Here is a 21,564-nt window from a genome sequence, read left to right on the forward strand (position 1 = left end):
GACTCTAAATGGCTTTGTATATTATGCCAAAGGATTTATATTTTAACCTGGAGAGCATAAATAGGCAATTGAAATGTTTAGGTAGAGGTGTGACATGAAGAAAGACTCTTGGAGCTTTTTGAAGAACTAGAATGGATATTGGCATTCTGAAATTGAAAGATCGAAACCTTTGCAAAGACATTCTTTTGGATTTGGAAGATTAACTATAATGGATTAAACAGCAAGTGTAAATACGGCAGAGATTGTTTAGCTGTATACTATTTATAAGAAACATAACTAAAGCATAAAGACACAGAGAAGTTGAAAGTAAAGGGATGGAAAGATATATTTCAGGCAAATAGTCATGAGAGCATAGTAGATATATTAATATCACACAGAACAGATTTAAGTACAACAAGCATTACTAGAGTTAAAAATGACTCTTATGGGGTGACATCACCATCATGGCGGTGTGAGCTTCCCTGGGACTCTCTCCCCTCCAACATACAACAAAAAGGAGTAACCATATTCCAACAGAAAATAGCCTAATAGCACGGGAATCCTCAGAGAGTCACAGCAGCCAAATAATGAAGGGTGGAGAGGTTGGAGCCCCCCTCAGAGGAGCTGGAACAGGGTAAGAGAGAACTTCGCTCCCTCCCCTAAAGACTGGGATTGATGCTGCGGGAGGCTCCATGAGGGAAGGAGTGGGGGAGGGTTCACGGGTCTGCAGGATCATCCTGGACTCCTTAGCGCCCTTGCAGCCTAGAGGGAAGCCCTCTAATGGGGTGAAAGCTTCTGTGTGGGATGACCTCATCAAGCCACGACCCCAGGAGACCAGATAGCGAGAGCTGATCGGGAAACCCAGGTCTGCACACAAAAGAAAATGCCCCCCCAACCTGTACTGTGCTACATCATCTTGCCTGAAGGCAGAAGGCTCAGAATGTGTGGCTCATGACCCCCATCTAGTGGTGATAGGCTGTAAATGCAACTGAATAATATCACAATGGGGAAAACCCGTAGTTCCAGCGTCAGTCAGTTCATCAAAACTCCAGACTAGAGGGAAAACAGTAAATACCGAGAATTATGTCCTGAGGACTCAGAAATAAGTAAACTAAATGACAGTGAATTCAGAATAGCTATCATCAAAAAACTCAATGAGGTAAAAGAGAATATAGAGAAACAATTCAGTGAGTTCAGGAGCTACTTTACAAAAGAGATTGAAACTATAAAGAAGAATCAATCAGAAATACTAGAGATGAAAGATACAATGGAAGAGATAAAACAAAATACAGATTCCCTGAATGCTCATGTGGACACCATAGAGGACGGAATCAGCATAATCGAAGATAGACATGTTGAATGTCTCCAGACAGAGGAGGAGAGAGAACTGAGACTAAAAAGAAATGAAGAAAGTGTCTAAGAAATATCCGACTCAATGAGGAAATGCAACATAAGCATTATAGGTATCCAAGAAGGTGAAGAGAAGAAGAATGGAGCAGAAAGTGTGCTCAAAGAAATAATAACAGAGAACTTCCCAAATCTAGGAAATGAGAGGGAAATGTGTGTGGAGGAAGCTGTCAGATCACCTAGATTTGTCAATGTAAAAAGACCTACTGCAAGGCATATAGTAGCAAAACTGGTAAAAATGAATGACAGAGAAAGAATACACAGGGCAGCAAGGCAGAAGAGAATAACCTATAAAGGAACCCCTATCAAACCTTCAGCAGATTTCTCTGCAGAAACCTTACAAGCAAGGAAAGAATGGTATGACATATTCAAAACTTTAAAACGTAAAAACCTTCAGCCAAGAATACTCTATCCAGCAAAAATATCCTTCAGATATGAGGGAGAAATTAAATCTCTCCCAGACAAACAAAAGCTAAGGGACTTTGTAGCCACGAGAACCCCCCCGCAAGAAATCCTCAAGAAGGCCATCATGCCTGAAAAAAGAAAAAAAGGGAGAAAGGGGTCACAAAACACAGAGTAAGGAGACAGATAGACTAGGATAGCAAATATTCAACTATAGCATTAGGCTAAAGGGAAGGAAAACACCAAAAGCAATCTTGTCACTTTAACCACAAACTCACAACACAAGTTGGAATAAGATATGACAATAATAACTTAGAGGGGTGGAGGAAAGGGGCTGAATCAGTTTAGACTAAAGAAATAAGAGGCCATCAGAAAATGGACTATGTTATGCACGAGATTCTGAATACAAACTTCAGGGTAGCCACTAAACTAAAAAGCAGAACAGAAACACAAAAGATAAATAAGGAGAAAACTAAGAAACACAGGATATGAAACTGCAGAAATCAATGGGTAAAACAAAACACACAGGACGAGAAACAAAGGAAATGCAGGAAAACCGGAAATCAAATGATAGCACTAAGCCCTCATACATCAATAATCACCCTCAATGTAAACGGATTGAACTCTCCAATAAAGACACAAGTGGCAAGATGGATTAAAGAACAAGATCCAACAATTTGTTGCCTCCAGGATACACATCTCAGCTCCAATGACAAATACAGGCTCAGAGTGAAGGGTGGAAGACGATACTCCAAGCTAATGGCAAACAAAAGAAAGCAGGTATCACAATACTTACATCAGACAAAGTAGATTTCAAGATAAGGCAGGTAAAGAGAGACAAAGAGGGGCAATAGATAATGATCAAAGGGACACTACATCAAGAAGAAATAAGGCTTATAAATATCTATGCACCCAACACAGGAACACCAAAGTTCATAAAGCAACTATTAACAAATCTTAAAGAAGATATCAAAAATGACACAATAATAGTAGGGGAACTCAACACCCCACTCACATCACTGGACAGATCATCCAGACAGAAAATCAACAAGGAAACAGTGGAATTAAATGAAAAGCTAAAACAGTTGGACTTAATAGACATATATAGAACACTCCATCCAAAAACAGCAGAGTACACATTGTTCTCAAGTGCACATGGGACATTCTCAAGGATAGACCATATGTTGGGAAACAAGGCAAGCCTCTATAAATTTAAAAAAAATTGAAATAATAACAAGCATCTTCTCCGATCATAATGCTATAAAGCTAGAAATTAATTACAAGAAAAAAGCTGAGAAAGGGACAAAGATGTGGAGACTAAACAATATGCTATTGAACAAGCAGTGGGTCATTGAAGAAATTAAAGACAAAATCAAAAATATCTGGAGGCAAAGGAAAATGATAACATGCCATACCAACTCATATGGGATATAGCAAAAGCTGTATTAAGAGGGAAAATTCATCACAATACAAGCACACCTTAACAAACAAGAGAAATTCCAAGTAAGCAATCTCAAATTACACCTAACTGAATTAGAGAAAGAAGAACAAACAAAGTCCAAAGTCAGCAGAAGGAGAGAAGTAATAAAAATCAGAGCAGAAATAAATGCTATTGAAACAAAAAGGCAGTAGAAAGGATCAGTGAAACAAAGAGCTGGTTCATTGAGAAGATAAATAAAATTGACAAACCCCTAACCAGACTTACAAAGAAAAAAAGAGAGAAAGCTCAAATAAAATCAGAAATGAAAGAGGAGAAATAACAACAGCCTCCACAGAAATAAAATGGATTATAAGAGAATACTGTGAAAAACTATATGCCAACAAAATGGATAACCTAGAGGAAATGGATAAATTCTTAGACTCTTACAACCTCTTAAAGCTAAGTCAAGAAGAAGCAGACAATCTGAACAGACCAATCACAAGGAAAGAGATTGAAATAGCAATCAAAAGCATCCCAAAGAATAAAACCCCAGGACCAGATGGCTTTCCTGGGGAATTCTACCAAACTTTCACACAGGATTTAATATCTATACTTTTCAAGCTATTCCAAAAAAATATGGGAGGATGGAAAACTTCCTAACACATTCTGCGAGGCCAACACCACTCTGATACCAAAGCCTGACAAGGACAGCACAAAAAAGGAGAACTACAGACCAATATCGCTGATGAACATAGATGAAAAAATTCTCAACAAAATTTTGGCAACCCAAATTCAGCAATACATCAAAAGGATCATACATCACGATCAAGTGGGATTCATACCAGGGACACAGGGATGGTTCAACATCCGCAAATCAATCAACGTGATATACCACATCAACAAATTGAGGAATAAAAACCACATGATCATCTCAATAGATGCAGAGAAAGCATTTGACAAGATCCAACAGCCATTTATGATAAAAACTCTGAACAAAATGGGGATAGAAGGAAATTACCTCAACATAATAAAGGCCGTATATGACAAACCCACAGCCAACATCATACTCAATGGGCAAAAACTGAGTGCCATCCCCCTGAGAACAGGAAGGAGGCAAGGATGCCCACTATTACTGCTCTTCAACATAGTACTGGATGTTTTGGCCTGAGCAATCAGGCAAGAGAAAGGAATAAAAGGAATCCAAATAGGGAGTGAAGAAGTGAAACTCTTGCTGTTTGCAGACGACATGATCTTATGTGTAGAAACCCCCAAAGAATCCATTGGAAAACTATTAGAAGTAATCAACAACTACAGCAAAGTTGTAGTGTATAAAGTCAACTTACATAAATCAGTAGCATTTCTATACTCTAATAACGAACTAACAGAAAAAGAACTCAAGAACACAATACCATTCACAGTTGCAACAAAAAGAATAAAATACCTTGGGGTGAATTTAACTAAGGAAGTGAAAGACCTATACAACAAAAACTACAAGACTTTCCTGAAAGAAATTGATGATGACATAAAGAGATGGAAAGACGTTCCATGCACATGGATTGGAAGAATAAACATAGTTAAAATGTCCATTCTACCTAAAGCAGTCTGCAGATTCAATGCAATCCCTATCAGAATCCCAATGACATTCTTTACAGAAATAGAACAAAGAATCCTAAAATTCATATGAGGCAACAAAAGACCCCAAATTGCTAAAGCAATCCTGAGAAAAAAGAACAAAGCTGGAGGCATCACAATCCCTGACCTCAAAACACATTACAAAGCTGCAGTAATCAAAACAGCATGGTACTGGTACAAAAACAGGTGTACAGATCAATGGAGCAGAACTGAAAGCCCAGAAATGAAACCACACATCTATGGACAGCTAATCTTTGACAAAGGAGCTGAGGGCATATAATGGAGCAAAGAAAATCACTTCAACAAACAGTGCTGGGAAAACTGGAAAGCCACATGTAAAGGAATGAAAATTGACCATTCTTTTTCACCATTCACAAAAATAAACTCAAAATGGATCAAAGACCAAAAGGTAAGACCTGAAACCATAAGGCTTCTAGCAGAAAATATAGGCAGTACACTCTTTGACATCAGTCTTAAAAGAATCTTTTTGGACACCATGTCTTCTCAGACAAGGGAAACAATAGAAAGAATAAACAAATGGGACTTCATCAGACTAAAGAGCTTCTTCAAGGCAAGGGAAAACAGGATTGAAACAAAAACAACCCACTAATTAGGAACAAATATTTACAAGTCATATATCCGACAAAGGCTTAATTTCCATAATATGTAAAGAACTCACACTACTCAACAGCAAAAAATCAAACACCTGATCAAAAAATGGGCAGGAGACATGAACAGACATTTTTCCAAAGAAGATATACGGATGGCCAATAGGTGCATGAAAGGATGCTCAGCATCACTAATCATCAGGGAAATACAAATCAAAAGTACACTAAGATATCACCTTACTCCCAGTAGAATGGCAAAAATAACCCAAACAGAAAGTAACAAATGTTGGAGAGGTTGTGGAGAAAAAGGAACCCTCATACACTGCTGGTGGAAATGCAAACTGGTGCAGCCACTATGGAAAACAGTATGGAGATTTCTCAAAAAATTAAAAATAGAAATACCATACGACCCAGCCATCCCACTACTGGGTATCTACCCAAAGAACTTCAAATCAGCGATTCAAAAAGTCCCATGCCCTGCTGTGTTCATTGCAGCATTATTTATAATAGCCAAGAGGTGGAAGCAACCTGAGTGCCCTTCAATTGATGATTGGATAAAGAAGATACGGTATATGTATACAGTGGAATACTACTCAGCCATAAAAAAGAATAAATTCATTCCATTCACAGCAACATGGATGGACCTTGAGGGGATTATGTTCAGTGAAATAAGCCAGATAGAGAAAGACAATCTTTGTATGACTTCACTCACATGTGAAAGTTAAACATGTAGACAAAGAGAACAGACTAGTGGCTTCCTGGGGAAAGGCGTGTTGGGGAGTGGGCACAAAGGGTGAGGTGGTGCGCCTACAACACGACTGACAAACAATAATGTACAACTGAAATTTCACAAGGTTGTAAACTATCATAATCTCAATAAAAATTTTTAGAAAATCACTTATGTAATGTTTAAGTAACACTTAAGCGGGAAGCTATGACAATTCTAAACCTATATGTATCTAATAATTTAGTCTCAAAATATATACAGTAGTCCTCTTTCATCCCAAATTTTGCTTTCTGTAGTTTCAGTTACCTACGGTCAACCGTGCTTCAAAAATATTTAAAGGAAAATTCTGGAAGTAAACAATTCATAAATATAAAATGCACACCATTCTGAGTAGCATGATGAAATCTCATGCCATCCCGCTCCATCCTGCCCTTCCTGTCCTGTCCTGTCTGCGACATGAATCATCCCTTTGTCCACATACTTTGTCCACGTATCCACACTGTATACACTACCCAGCCGTTGGTCACTGATAACATCTCAGTTATCAGATCGACTGTCTCAGTATCGAGTGCTTGTGTTCAAGTCACCCTTATTTTACTTAATGATGGCCCCAAAGTGCAAGAGTGGGGATGCTGGCAATTCGGATATGCTAAAGAGAAGCCTGAGGGTGCTTCCTTTAAGTGAAAGGGTGAAGGGTCTCAACCTAAGGAAAGAAAAAAATTGTATGCTGAGGTTGCTAGATCTGTGGTAAGATCTATGCTAGATCTCTCTTTTATCTGTGAAATTGTAAAGAAGGAAAGAGAAATTCATGCTAGTTTTGCTATTATACCTCAAATCTGTATTTATAGGAGAAAACATAGTATCTATAGGGTTTTGTACTGTCCAGTTTCAGTCATCCACTGGGGGTCTTGGAACGTATCCCCCACAGATAAGGGGAGGCTACTGTAAAGAAAATAAAATTTAAAGTAGAAATGAACAAATCTGTAATCATACGGGGAACATTTTTACAGATTTACCAGGAAATGTTAGCTTAAGCAACAAAGAAGTAAAAAGTGAAGAGTTGAATGACAATTAATAATATTGATCTAATGGATGTATATTTGGAAGCCTGTACCCAACAATTTGAGAATTCACATTCTTTCAAGCACTTCTATAACATTTATAATCTGTTACCTCACTATGTTAGAAAGAATGAATTTCAACAACATCAAAATACTGATTGCATATGTACCATCTTCTCAGACCACAGTTAGAATGAAATCATGTATACTTGGAAGTTTAAAGCCAGCTTTCTTGCTACTCATAGACCATTGAAGAAAATATGATGAAAATTAGAAAACTTTCTCTTTTTTGAGGAAGATTAGCCCTGAGCTAACATCTGCTGCTAATCCTCCTCTTTTTGCTGAGGAAGACTGGCCCTGAGCTAACATCCATGCCCATCTTCCTCTACTTTATCTGTGGGATGCCTACCACAGCATGGCTTTTGCCAAGTGTTGCCATGTCTGCACCCGGGATCCAAACCGGTGAACCCCAGGCTGCCGAGGAGCGGAACATGCAAATTTAACTGCTGTGCCACCCGGCCGGCACTAGAAAACTTTTAGAACTGAGTAATATAAAATATACTCCATATCACAGCTAAAATGAAAACGACTCACAATATCAAGTTTTGGCAACATTGTGGAGCCAAGGTTGTGGAATTGTCATATATTTCTAGTAGTGGTATAAATTGGTAGATCCACTTTGGAAAACTGTTTGCTAGTATCTGCTAAAACTAAACATAAGTCACCCTGTGATCCACTCCAACATAAATGAATGCCTGTATTCGTCAAAAGACATGTGCAATGATGTTCAAAGTAGCTTCATTCATAATTGCTAAATGTTCATCAACAATACAATCAATAAATAAATAGTGTTATATTCACATTATGAAATATATGCATCAGTGAAAAAGAGCAACTGTAGCTATTTAACAACATGGATGAATATCACAGATAGAAGATCAAGCAAAAGAAGCCAGATACAAAAGAATACTGTCTATTTCCATAAGAATCACAGATAGAAGATCAAGCAAAAGAAGCCAGATACAAAAGAATACTATCTATTTCCATAAGAAATCAAGAATAGGCAAAATTAATAGATGATATTAAAAGTCCAAATAGTGCTTACCTTTTGGGGAAAAGAATATAGACTGAGAGGGTGCATGAGAGAGTTTTTTAAGTGCTAGAAATGTTCTGTATTTGGTCTGGTTAGTAGTTATGTGGTTATATACATATATAAAATTCATTCAAAATACACATATACATTCACTTAAGACTTCTGCACTTAATAAAAATTAAAATAAAAGCTAAGTTAAGAAAAAAAATTTACAGACGATATGTGCAATCTCAATGAGGGTTTTAAATGTATTCAGTATTTGTTTTAATCAGGAATGGTAAGACACACAGACATGGAAATGACTGTCATGAAGGAAGAAGATTTTAAACTTACAGATTCCTAGAAACAGGAGATACGACATACCATGCAAGGGGACCACACAGGGAAGCATCAAAATTAGTCAGGAGGCAGAGGGAGTTGGGAGGAAAATGTGAACAAGAGATTTTATTGTGGTTTCCACAAGAAAGAATGGTTGAGGCAGGGTAAGTGGGTTTAGGATTGTTTAGGATGAATAATCTCAGTGGGCTAGAGTGTAAGGCTGTCCTGAGTTGTTTGGTATCTGGGCCTTGGGGTGATTATGATATGGGAATATTGGCCCTGATTGTATGAGCCAGATAGAGGGGTGGAGAGTGGGCCCTGGATTGATTATTTTTCGTATGAAAGATGCACTTCCAGGTGAGGAGTTTACTTTCTCTAAGAATTGGCTAGCCCTGGGAGGGCCAGCCTTGTTAGGGTCGGTAAGGCCCCAGATGTCAAAACATTAGAATAAAAAGACATGCTTAATACAATGGATAAGTTTATAAAGCTTTATTGAATGTCTTATAAGAAGATCTAACTAATGAGGTAGTACCGTTTTTCTGAAAGGGAATCTAATATAAAGGTATCAGTTTTTCCCAAAATAATTTATTCTTTTAGTACAATTCCAATCAATATCCCAACAGAATTTTTGGTTCAATTTATTGAACTGACCCTAAAAATCATATGGAAGAACCAAGGTCCAAGACTAGACAAGCAATTTTGAAGCTCTAAACCAAGGTGGAGAACAAGCCTATAGATACCAAGACTTCTAAAGTTATACTAATTAAGTCATTGTGATATTGGTGTAGGAAGAAACAAAAAGATAAATGGTACAGAACAGAAACTCTTAAGCAAACACATACAGTGGAAACTTGATATGTAACAGAGGTGGCATTATAAATCAGGGAAAAGGATGAAAGAATCAATAAATTAAGGGGCTGGACAAACTGACATGTGTTTCATATGTGATATAGTGAGAAGGGTACAATGTCATTTATGTAGTATGCCTCCCAAGAATGAGTAGCCTGAATCTAATCATGAGGAAATGTCAGACAAACTCAGGTTGATCTTCTGTTATACAACTGTTGTTTATTCAAAAATGTCAGTGTCATGAAAGACTTAAGAAAAGCTGAGGGGGCTGGTCCAGTGGCATGGTGATTAGATTCACAGTTTTGGATCCCAGGCACAGACCTACACACCACTCGTCAAACCATGGTGTGGCAGCATCCCACATATGAAAAGTAGAGGAAGATTGACACAGATGTTAGCTCAGGGACAATCTTCCTCAAGCAAAAAGAGGAAGATTGGCAACAGATTTAGCTCAGGGCCAATCTTCCTGACCAAAAAAAAAAAGAAAAGAAAAAGAAAAGCTGAGCAGATGTTCCTGATTAAGGAGACTAAAGAGATAGAATAGGTAAAAGCAGCACGTGATCCTGGATCAGAAGGAAAAAAATTATATAAAGGACATTGTCAGAATAATTGATGAAACTTACATATGAATTGTGTATGAGGTAATATTGCATCAATTTTAGATTACTTGAATTTGATTTGTGTTGTGGTTATATGAGGTACTGTCCATGTTCTTAGGAGATACGTGCTGAAGTGTTTAGGGGTGAAAGTTACTAATTATACTAGAATGTAGTTCATTGCAGAAAAATCTCTCAAGTGAGAGACATAAAGCAGTTGTGGCAAAGTGTCAAAAATTGGTGAATCTACATTAAGGGTGTACCAATTTGATATTTTAAAAAGAAAAATTTCAAAAAATGATGCTGGGAGAATTGATTATTGATTTAGAAAAATTAAGTTAGATCCCTGCCTCCTACCATACCTGCACACACAAAAAAATTCCAAATGTATTAAAGACCCAATTGTGAAAAGCAAATCTTTTAGAGAAAATATAGGGGAATAGTTTCCATGATGTCTCATTGTAGGAAAGAATGTTTTTAAAATGAGATCCAGAAAGCATAAATATTATAGAAAAAGATTGCTAAATTTTAAGACTTTAAAAACTTTGTTCTGTAAACCACATCATTTAAGAAGTGAAAAAGACAAGCCAGATACTTGGAGAAATATCTGCAAATAATATAATTCACAAAGATTAGTATGCAGAATTTATAAAAGAACTCTCTGAAATCAATGAGAAAAGGGGGAAAATATCCAGTAGTAAAAGACAAAGAATCTGAACAGATAAAGGACAAGGAAATCCAAATGGCCAGTGAAACTCAGGAAATTGCTCAACTTCACTGTCGTTAAAAATACAGATTAAAACTACAATGAGATTGTAAAACTACAATCATTTCACACATTTTAGATTGGCAAAAGTTTTTAATTTGATGATAATTATAAAAATTATGAGCATTTACTCTGTGTAAACACTTTTCTAAGTGCTTTAAGTGTGTAACTTATTTACTCCTCAAACAATCATATGAGATCGATAATATCCTCATTTTATGGATGAGGAAACTGAATTAGAGAGAAGTTGAGGTCACACACTTAGAAAGCGGTAGAGATAGAATTTGAACTCAAGAGCTCCAGGGCACACCGGGTGTAATACCATGGCAGAAACAGCAGTGCAAAGTGGTTAAGTAGAGAGATTTTGGAAACAGGTTACACTTACTATAACCTGTGAGGTCTTGGATGACTTACTTAACCTCTCAGTACCTCGTTTTTGGCACTTAGCTTCATTATAGATTGTTGGGAGGCTTAAATAGGTTATTATTTTATTATTATTCTATACTGCTTCTCTAAGCATGAGTGAATGTGTGTTACAACAGGAACTCTCACTCACATTTCTGGTTGACAGTGTAAATTGGTACACCTGCTTACTGATATTTTTTAAAAGGATTTCTTAAAGTTGAAGGTGCACGTACCTAGTACCTTCAACTTTGAAATATCTTTTGGAAAATGTCTAGCAGTTCAGCTCCTAAGCTATTTATCTTAAAGGGACTCTCACACATATTGCCAAGGAGCCACGCATCATTGTTTGTATTAGCTGGAAACAACCTTAATGTCTATCAACTGAAAAATGGATAAATAAGTTAAAGTATTTCTATACAACAGAATTGTATGTAGTAGATTTTAAAAACTGAACTATAGTCACAGGGGTGAACACAGATAGATCTTGAATGATATTGAACAAAAGCAGTCTGCAGAAGGATGTATATAGTGTGATGCCATTCATATGAAGTGTAAAAACATGGGGAAAAGACTATGATATTTTATTGAATGTAAAACTACACAGATTTTAAGGTGTACCATTATTTTAGTAATCACTAAGAAAAAATCACTGTGAGACTATGATATACCAATTGTAAAATATATACCAATTTTAGGGGTCCGGCCCTGTGGCTGACTGGTTAAGTTCATGCACTCTGCTTCGGCAGCCCAGGGTTTCGCTGGTTCAGATCCTGGGTGTGCACACGGCACCGCTTGTTGGGCCATGCTGAGGCGGCATCCCACATGCCATGACTAGAAGGACTCACGACTAAAAAATATGCAACGATGTATCGGGGGGCTTTGGGGGGAAAAAGGAAAAAAAAAATCTTTAAAATCTATCTATCTATCTATATACACCAATTTTAGAGATGTTAAAAGTGTGAAAACAGTATGACTCTTAGAATAGATGAACTATGATGTACTGTTTGTGGGTTTGGGTTAACATGTGAATGTACAAAACATATGGTAATATAAAAGTCAGATTCGGGTTACTCTGTGGAAGAAGTCGGGGGGATGGGATTTGGAAGGGACACACTGGGATTTCAACTCTATAATGTCTGTAATGTTTTGTTTGCTTAAAATGAAAAAGGCTGCATGAAGCAAAAATTAGCAAGGAGTTATGATTCATTAAAGCTGGGTTGGCAGTACATGGATATATTTATCCATACTTTTCTGTGTGGCTGAAATATGTCATGACTTATTTTTTTTATTTGATGATGAGGAAAAGTAAATAAATGTAAAGTGAATAAGTTTGGCTTGAAAGGAAGGATGACAGAGGAAAGCACAATATCTCTGAGGTTTTGTTTATTTAAGAAAGAAATACAGGTATCCTTTGTTCTCTGAACTCTATGCAAACTTAGAAATTAAATATATTCTCTTAGATTTTTAGGTAAATCCCTTATTGTTTAAACTCTTTCTATTTTTATCTGAAACTTTGGGACCAAATAGACATCTCTGATATCCACAGTTGTTATCCACACATAAGAACCACATATATTTGGGAAGTAAGGGATACTTTCTCTTGAATTGTAAGCCAATAGAGGAGACTGAAAATACAGAAGCTAGAGTAAGTTCTTGAAAGAGAAGAGCTAAGATCTAGAGTACAGGTAAAGGGATTCAGCTTGGACAAGAGAAGGGTCACTAACTTCCCTTACACTGGAAAGAATGTGATGAGAATAGGTTTAAATATGGAAAAGTTTTTAGACGTGGGTATGAAATTGACCAGATTCCAGCCCAGTAGTCTCAATTCAGTGTGAGAAGTATGACGAAAGGTCAGGGTTAGCTAAGAGGTCAGGCAGCACGATTGGGCTTAAGACAGTGCTAGGTGGTGGTTGGGTTTTTTTGTTCAGATTTTTATATCTTGTTATCAGTAGAAGTTACTGTCTTTTGAAATACTTTTTTGAAAATTTACTTGACCTTTGCAAAGGTCACAAGATTTACTGAATATTTTTAATATACTAGACAATGAACTAATTCTGTAATACCTGATCTTTGAAAATTTATCATGTAGCTTCAAGCTACTTTCCTAATCTGTCTTTTCCAGACAAGGGAAAAAATTTGCAACATGTAAAAATGTGTGTGTTTTCAAAGATTGTCTTTATAAGTGTTTTATGTTATATTTTATGTTTCATATTGGTATCTTACAGTGAGGAAATTATTGTAGTCTAATCTTCATTCTGCATTTTACGGTTTAAGCCTAATACTCTTTTTTAGTATAGAGAAGTCTGCTTCTCTTTAATTATTCATTATAATTAAATATATGTTACTTGGAACTTAACTATTCAAATGCAGAGCATTCTTTATTTTTATTAATTATCCATTTTTAAATTGTAGAGCTGAACGACAAAGGAATGAAGCACTGTATAATGCTGAGGAGCTGAGTAAAGCTTTCCAACATTATAAAGAAAAGGTGGCTGAAAAACTGGAAAAGGTAAGAGGCAGTTGTGCAAATTCAGTGTTTTGTATTACTGTTCATATTCTAAAAATAAAAGTAGACATAAATAGAATATGTTTATTTATGGTTAAAGCAGGGAGTTATTTTTATGATCTCATTCATAATAAAATCATTGAAATAAGGAATTTGTAACTATTAGTTAAGGATGATGTTCACAATCTTTTTATAATGAGCAGAAACTTTTTTATCCAAAGAAGGAAAAGAGTAGAGACAAGAGGAGGAGCAAAATACAGAGAAGGAAGAGGTGAGTACGCAGAGGTTGGAGCATTGAAGTAGAAGCAGGAATTTTGTTCCCATCACCTCAATGAAAATGAAGGCAGAGTAGATTATATAGACTTTAATTGGTCTCCCTGGGCCTACCACCCTGAGAGGGGCTGACTTCTGCTTCTCAGAAGGAAGCTTCCTTGAACAGATTCTACATAGTATTATAGTGGCTTTGTTACGTTCATTTAATATCTTCAAGTAATATCACATGACAGTAAAACCTGTTTGGAGAAAGGCTGCATGTTGGATATTCAGATTTTGAGCTCAGAAGAGATGTCTGATCAAGAGATACTGATCTGAGAGACTTCCATCTCAAGATAATAGTTGAAACAGAAGTAAATGATTTTGTTCAAAGAAAGGTAGACGGGTAGAAGAAAGAAATATTGTTATTAAAAATAATATAATCTCTTTAAGCTCTGAAGTCTTCAGTGTGAATTAATCAGATCACTGTTTTGAAAGCCTTGGAGAGGGTCCCTGTAGGAATGAAACATTGTAGAAGAGATTTTAAATAAACTAATCTGTAGGAGGAGGTAGAATACCTAGAAGGGGGAATATTCTCAGAGAGAGGGAGGACTTTACAGAGGAAGGAGAGGAAAATGTAAGAGATGATTTTTTCACACTTCTCTGTAGCATTATAAATTTCAAACCATGCTCAGCAGAGCCCTGTAGTCAGGCCGATGTAACGAAGGAGGTAGACAGATCTGCCCAGTCCTCCGCTCCCACTGCTCCAGCCTGGGTGCTTGAGTTGCATCTCTTTTAAATTTTGGACTGTGATTTCAGTGGGAGTGTTCTGTGGCTGAAATTTGAAAAATTACTTTTCTGGAACATTTACACTAATGTTAGCCTTTGGTAACTTGATGTAGCATCCCTACATGCGTTGCTTCCTTGTCCACATGAGGCCAGAACACTGGCTTTCAGATGCTAGTGCTGTTGCCCCTCTGTCTTAGGCTCTTAACCATTTCTGCACAGGTAGTAGCCTCTCCCTCCCTGTCCTTGTTACTGCCCAGGGAGTTTACTTTGCTCCTTTCACTACCAGGCTAGGGACTTAGACGTGTGGAATAGCCTCCACTCTCCTCCTTATTGCTGAAATTACTTTTTGGTTTGAAACACCTAAAACTTACGACTACAATAGTGTGTCCACTTAAAACAAATTATTGTTTTAGGTTCAAGCTGAAGAAGAAATATTAGAGAAAAATCTAATTGACTGTGAAAAAGAAAATAAAAGGCTACAGGAAAAGTGTGGTCTGTATAAAAGTGAACTTGAAATTCTGAAAGAGAAATTAAGGTACAGTATGTAGAAAAAGAATTTTTGTGTGGAAATGGAGAAAAAACTGAAACGTTTTAAAATAGAATATTTTATATATTGTAATTATAACCTTAAATTATGTAGAAAGATGGGCTTCATGACTGAAATTGTTTTCTAGGTATAAAGTAAGATTTTAAATGAATAGAACGTGTTGATGTTAATATACTTGTAAATATACAGTAATAAGATCAACATATTTGCTTTGCATATATTTAGAGAAGAAGCACAGATAGAATCTCCTTGTTGTGTGACCACATTAGCTAATTGATAAAATATGTATTCTTCAAATCATGAAGAATACCTAGTCCAGCCTTCTCATTTCAGAGATGTTAAAAATGTGAAAAAGGGAACTGATGAAATACAATAACAGTTCTAAACATTAGGTTGTTCTAATGTTTGACATGTTTTCATAGGTATATAGATTTGAAAATGTTACTGTCTACTAATCTTTTAATGGTTGATTGGACTTTATCTTTTAGATTTGTGGCTAAATAGTTCATGATTTTTCTTTATATGATCTAAAATTTTCTTGATGCTGCAGAATATTATATCAGGATTTTGGAGTTAGATCTCCTGTCTTACACTTTTAAAAAGGGCACAGAAATACTTCCAGGATAGTGGAGTTATACTGTCCTATTACTTATACTGTGTGACACTGGGCAAGTTTCCTAACCTTTCTGTGCCTCCATTTCCTTTTCTATAAACAGGGAGTAATAATAGTATTAACCATGTAAAATTGAGAGTGCCTGGCATGCAGAAAGAAAGCACTCAGTAAATATCTGCAGATATTATTATCTCAGAATTAGGCTTTAAAATATTTAAAAATGAGATTAAACATGATTATTGAAAATGAATGTATATTTTATTCTCATTTTTATGCTTTTTTCTTCATAGGCAATTAAAAGAAGAAAATAACAATGGAAAAGAAAAATTGAGGATCATGGCAGTGAAAAATTCAGAGGTCATGGCGCAACTAAGTGAATCTAGACAATGTGTGCTGAAATTAGAGAGTGAGTTAGAGGACAAAGACGAAATACTTAGAGAGAAATTTTCTCTAATGAATGAAAATCGAGAATTGAAGGTCCGTGTTGCATCACAGAATGAGCGACTGGATTTGTGTCAGCACGAAATAGAAAGTTCAAGGGTGGAACTGAGAAGTTTGGAAAAAATTATGTCTCAATTGCCAGTAAGTACGTGTGAAAAGGAAAATTTTACTGATGTGCTTTATAAGAGAGCATCATTTTGCTTTATCTTCTATTTTTTCTTACCTGTCTATACTTTGTTATCAATTTCTTTTCTATCTAATCCCTATTTTTTTCTTCAATTACCTTTCTACTATTCCACCTTTTCTCAGGCTCTCAGATGCCATATAAAAGAATGGCACAGAATTTTTTAAAAAAAATAGCTTTATTGAAGTAACATTTACATAGCACAAAATTCACCCATTTTAAGTGTACTGTTCACTGACTTTTAGTAAATTTACAAGTTTTGGAACAATCACCACAATCCAGTTTTGAAACATTTCTATCATCATTTTTGCCCATTTATAAGTAGGCCATGTACCTACCCTGACCCCTAGGGAACCACTAATCTACTTTCTGCCTCTAGAGATTTATCTTTTCTGGACATTTTATATAAATGAAATTATACAATATATGGTCTTTTGCATTCTTAATGTTTTTGAGGATCATTCATTGTGACATATGTCAGTATTTCATTTCTTTTTATTGTTGAATATTATTCCATTGTATGGATATACCACATTTTATTTATCCATTCACCAATAGATGGACGTTTGGGCTGTTTCCACTTGTGGACTGTTATGAATAATGCCCCTGTGAACATTTGCATAAAAGTCTTTGTGTGGACATGTTTACAGTTCTGTTGAGTAGATACCTAGGAGTAGAATTGCTGGGTCATGTGGTAAATTTATGTCAAACTGTTATCTGAAGTGGCTGCACCGTTTTACATTCTCACTAGCAATGTATGAGGGTTCTTGTCTTTCTCATCCTAGCTAACATTTGTTATTATCTATGTTTTTGATTATAGTCATCTTAGTGAGTGTGAAGTGGTATCACATTGTGGTTTTAATTTGCATTTCCCTAATGACTAATAATGTTGAGCAACTTCTCATGTACTTATTAGAATGGCACAGAACGTTAAAATGTTTCTATGATAGCAGCCAACCACCTTTTCTCTTTGAGTTATGTATATGGCCATATTTATAAGTGAGATTAGGAAGAAGGTAAGTATACTGTGTCAGAAATCAGAAAGCTGAGATCAGGAGAAAGCTATAGACAAATATGTCATGGTTGATTTTACATATGGACAGATGGTAGACTCTTACCGATTTTAAACTGTCACGGAATTATGAATCAGAAAGAGACCTTAGAAATCGTCTGATTTAATACCATAATTTTATTGGTGAAAAAATGTAGGCCCAAGGAAGTAAATAATTTGTCCAACTAGCTAGTAGCAGAGTTAAAACTAGAGCATGCGATTCTTGGTTCCCAGCCCTCTGCTGTATCTACTTTCCTAGGATGCTGATTATTTACTTAGATTTTTAATGTACTATTGGCTTTGAAATTTGATAATCACATACAGATAGCAGTCATTTTAAATTGATAATCTCATTTGACTCAATATCAAGAATTACTTGATATTTGATTCTAAAGGTGTGTGGTAATATATGCTTGTTCCTGTGTTCCATGCAGTGCTAAGAACAACATGGTTTGGAAATTTGAATTTTTTTCACTTCTAGAAAGTGTGATTTAGTTATAGTTTGAAGGCAGTAGTCATTAAGTGCTTACCTTGCCCCCTTTCACAACTAATTTAAAAAATCCTCTATTATTCAAACATACAGAAAAGCACAGAGATCAATGTAGCACAACATTTGCTAAATCTGGGTAACATATTGCGATATCCACTTCAGATTTTTTTAGAATAAAATTTTACAGGTAAATAAAGTCTCTTTTTATACCTTGTTAGATCCCAATTCTCTCCCTTCTTCCTCAGAGTTAGCCACTATTCTGAAATTCATGTTTATCCTTCTTGTCCATTTTTTAAATATTGCCACATACGGATGCATCCAGAAAAAAATAGATATATAGATAGTTTAGTGTATTTTTGAAAATACTACATGTGCCTCTGTTGTTTTTACTTAATGTTATGTTATGTGATGTCTCCATAATGATTTAGGTAATGCAGGTTTATTTTAACTATTGTGGTTTTCCCACTATCTTACTATTCAATGATGTATTTATGTAGTCTCCTCTTAATGGACATTAGATTGTTTCTGTTAAATTCACACAATTTTGAAACTTGGAGTTCTGAATAAAAAAACAGCTGCATCATAGATGTTATAAGTTTATATGTGTTTGTTTTTAAACTTGCAGTTAAACAGAGAAAGGTTTGGTTTTAAATCATCTCTTTGTAAGCACCAGATGAGTAGTTTGTCAAACAGGGAAGACAATCACATTGGCTGCTGTGAGGCAAATAAAATGATGATTTCAGAATTGAGGTATGGTTTTCAGATGCTGAAATTGTAGCAAGTACAATGTTTTATTTTAAATTGGTAATTAAATTAAGATCTTTAATTGAGAGGTTGAAAAATATACAGAAAAGCCCAGAGAATATTATAAGCAAATATTCTTGTTTTCCCAACAAACAATTGATTCTTCTTAACATTTTGTGATATTTTTTTCAAATCTGTTTCTTTAAATAAAAAATAAAACATTATAGGATGGATAATATTCTTTGATCCTTACTGCTAGTCCCACTTTCCTGCTAAGTATCTACTGTCATGAATTGGGTGTATATTCTTCGATCTATTTTGTGTATGTTACACTCACTTACAAATAAACTAAATGTTTTTATTGTTTGTAATTTTGTTTTTCACTCAGTGTCATTTTTAAATTCATCCATGTTGAGGTAGGTAGGTAGAGTAATTGATCAATGTATAGGTTAGTGTGGTTAGTTTAGTTTTAATAGCTGTGTGAGAGTCTATCCTAAAACTATGTCACAATTTATTCCTTTATTGAGAGTTACCTTGTTTCTAGTTTTCTTCTCTTACAAACAGTACTGCAAAGTATGTACTTTTACATGTTTGTTTATAGAATATGCTAGAGTTTCTCTAGTGTATAGTCCTAAAAGTGAAATTGCTAGGTCATAGGCTGTGTACCTTTTCAGTTTTACTGGGTGCTATCAAGTTTCTAAAGTAGCAAAGCAGTCTACAATCCAATCAGTGAGTGGTATATGGGAGTTTCCATATCCTCCCAAATAGTTGACTAATATGAGAGTTTTGAAATTTTTACTAACTTGAGAAGTGAAAATGGTATGAGATATTTTTATAGAATTTTTCTAATAATTTTTGGCATATTTTCTTTTGTGCCAGGATTAAGCTTGCAATAAAAGAGGCAGAAATTCAAAAGCTTCAGGCAAACCTGACTGCGAATCAATTCTCTCAGAGTCTTACTGCTTCTAATGACAACCAAGAAGGTAGCAAATTAAATAATTTAGAAATGGAGCCTGTAAAACTAGGAGGTAATCAAGTAGGTGAGTATAGTATATTGAGTTCTCTTAATAAATTAAAATCAGAGTTCTTCATGATAGTTTTTTGAAGAAACAGACTGTCAGCTTGTTTCTATCATCAAACATACTTGATAATCTTTCATTACTAGTTATGGGTTGATAAGATAGAAAAAATTATTTAAAAATTCTTGAACTTTGCATCATTCTTTAAAAAATGTGCTTTATTGAAGTAAAATTTACTTACCTTAAGATGCACCCTTTTAAAATGTAAAGTTTGATATATTTTGTCAAATGTTTGTTTTTGCATATGTTTATACCCTTGTCACCATCACCATAATAAACACATACAGTAGTGCCCCCTTGTGTGCGGGGAATACATTCCAAGACCCCCGGTGGATGCCTGAAACCATGGATAGTACTAAACCCTATATATATGTTTTTTTTCCTATACATACATATCTATGATAAAGTTTAATTTGTAAATTAGGCACAATAAGAGATTAACAACAATAACTAATAGTAAAATAGAACAATTATAACAATGTAATGGAATAAAAGTTATGTGAATGCAGTCTCTCTGTCACCAATTTAATATTTTCAGACTGCAGTTGACTGCAGAGTGTTTTTTGAATGTCAGTCATGTTAAATTTGTTGATAGTATTGTTTGTTTTCTTTATCCCTAAAGATTTTCTGTACACTAGTGCTATCAATTACTGAGAGAGTAATGTTGAAATCTTCAGATATGTATGTAGGTTTGTTCTTTATCCTTTTAGTTCTGTCTGTCTGAAGCCAGCTGTTGTAATTTTATAATTTCTGAAGTCTGAAATTAATATAGCCACCCCAGGTATTTTTTATTGAGATATAATTGACAAATTGTATTAGTTTTAGGTGTACAACATAATATGTGTTTTGAAATGATTACCAGAATAAGGTTAGTTAACATCCATCATCACACAGTTACAAGTTTTTTTTTCTTGGGATGAGAACTTTTAAGATCTACTCTCTCAGCAATTTTCAAATATACAGTACAGTGTTACTAACTATAGTCACTGTGCTATACATTACACCCTCAGGACTTAATTATCTTATAACTGAAAGTTTGTACCTTTTGATTACCTTCACCCATTTTTGCCCACCCCAACCCCTGCCTCTGGCAACCACCAGTCTGTTCTCTGTTTCTATGAGTTCAGCTTTTTTTAGATTCCTAATGTAAGTGAGATCATATGGTATTTGTCTTTCTCTGTCTGGCTTATTTCATTTAGCCTAATGCCCTCAAGGTCCATACGTGTTGTCACAAATGGCAGGATGTCCTTTTTGTGGCTGAACAATATTCCATTTTATATATATATACTGCATCTTCTTTATCCGTTCCTCCATTGGTGGGCACTGAGGTTGCTTCCATGTCTTGGCTGTTATAAATAATGCTGCAGTGAGCATAGAAGTGCAGATATCTTTTCAAGATAGTGATTTAGTTTCCTTTGGATGAATACCCAAAAGTGGAATTGCTAGATGATATAGTTGTTTTATTTTTAATTTTTTTGAGGAACTTCTATACCGTTCTCCATATTGGCTGCAGCAATTTACGTTTCCACCAACAGTGCACAAGGGTTCCTTTTTCTTACATCCTCATCAACACTTGCTATTTGTTGTCTTTTTGACAATAGCCAT

The 21,564-nt window shown here is 35.4% G+C and overlaps 1 protein-coding gene across 13 annotated transcripts in view; it reads left to right on the top strand.

The window, feature by feature from the left end:
- CCDC18 (coiled-coil domain containing 18) overlaps positions 1-21,564 on the top strand; it is a 100,706-nt gene that overhangs the window by 12,398 nt on the left and 66,744 nt on the right. For all 13 annotated transcript variants that reach the window (XM_070486843.1, XM_014865255.3, XM_070486841.1 and 10 more), the window contains 5 exons: positions 13,676-13,772; positions 15,224-15,345; positions 16,261-16,552; positions 18,762-18,886; positions 19,760-19,920. In XM_070486843.1, the coding sequence (XP_070342944.1) occupies positions 13,676-13,772; positions 15,224-15,345; positions 16,261-16,552; positions 18,762-18,886; positions 19,760-19,920 (797 nt within the window). The remainder of the gene's footprint in view (positions 1-13,675; positions 13,773-15,223; positions 15,346-16,260; positions 16,553-18,761; positions 18,887-19,759; positions 19,921-21,564) is intronic.

The sequence above is a fragment of the Equus asinus genome, chromosome 16 (genome assembly GCF_041296235.1).
Source record: "Equus asinus isolate D_3611 breed Donkey chromosome 16, EquAss-T2T_v2, whole genome shotgun sequence".
Classification (NCBI taxonomy): domain Eukaryota; kingdom Metazoa; phylum Chordata; class Mammalia; order Perissodactyla; family Equidae; genus Equus; species Equus asinus.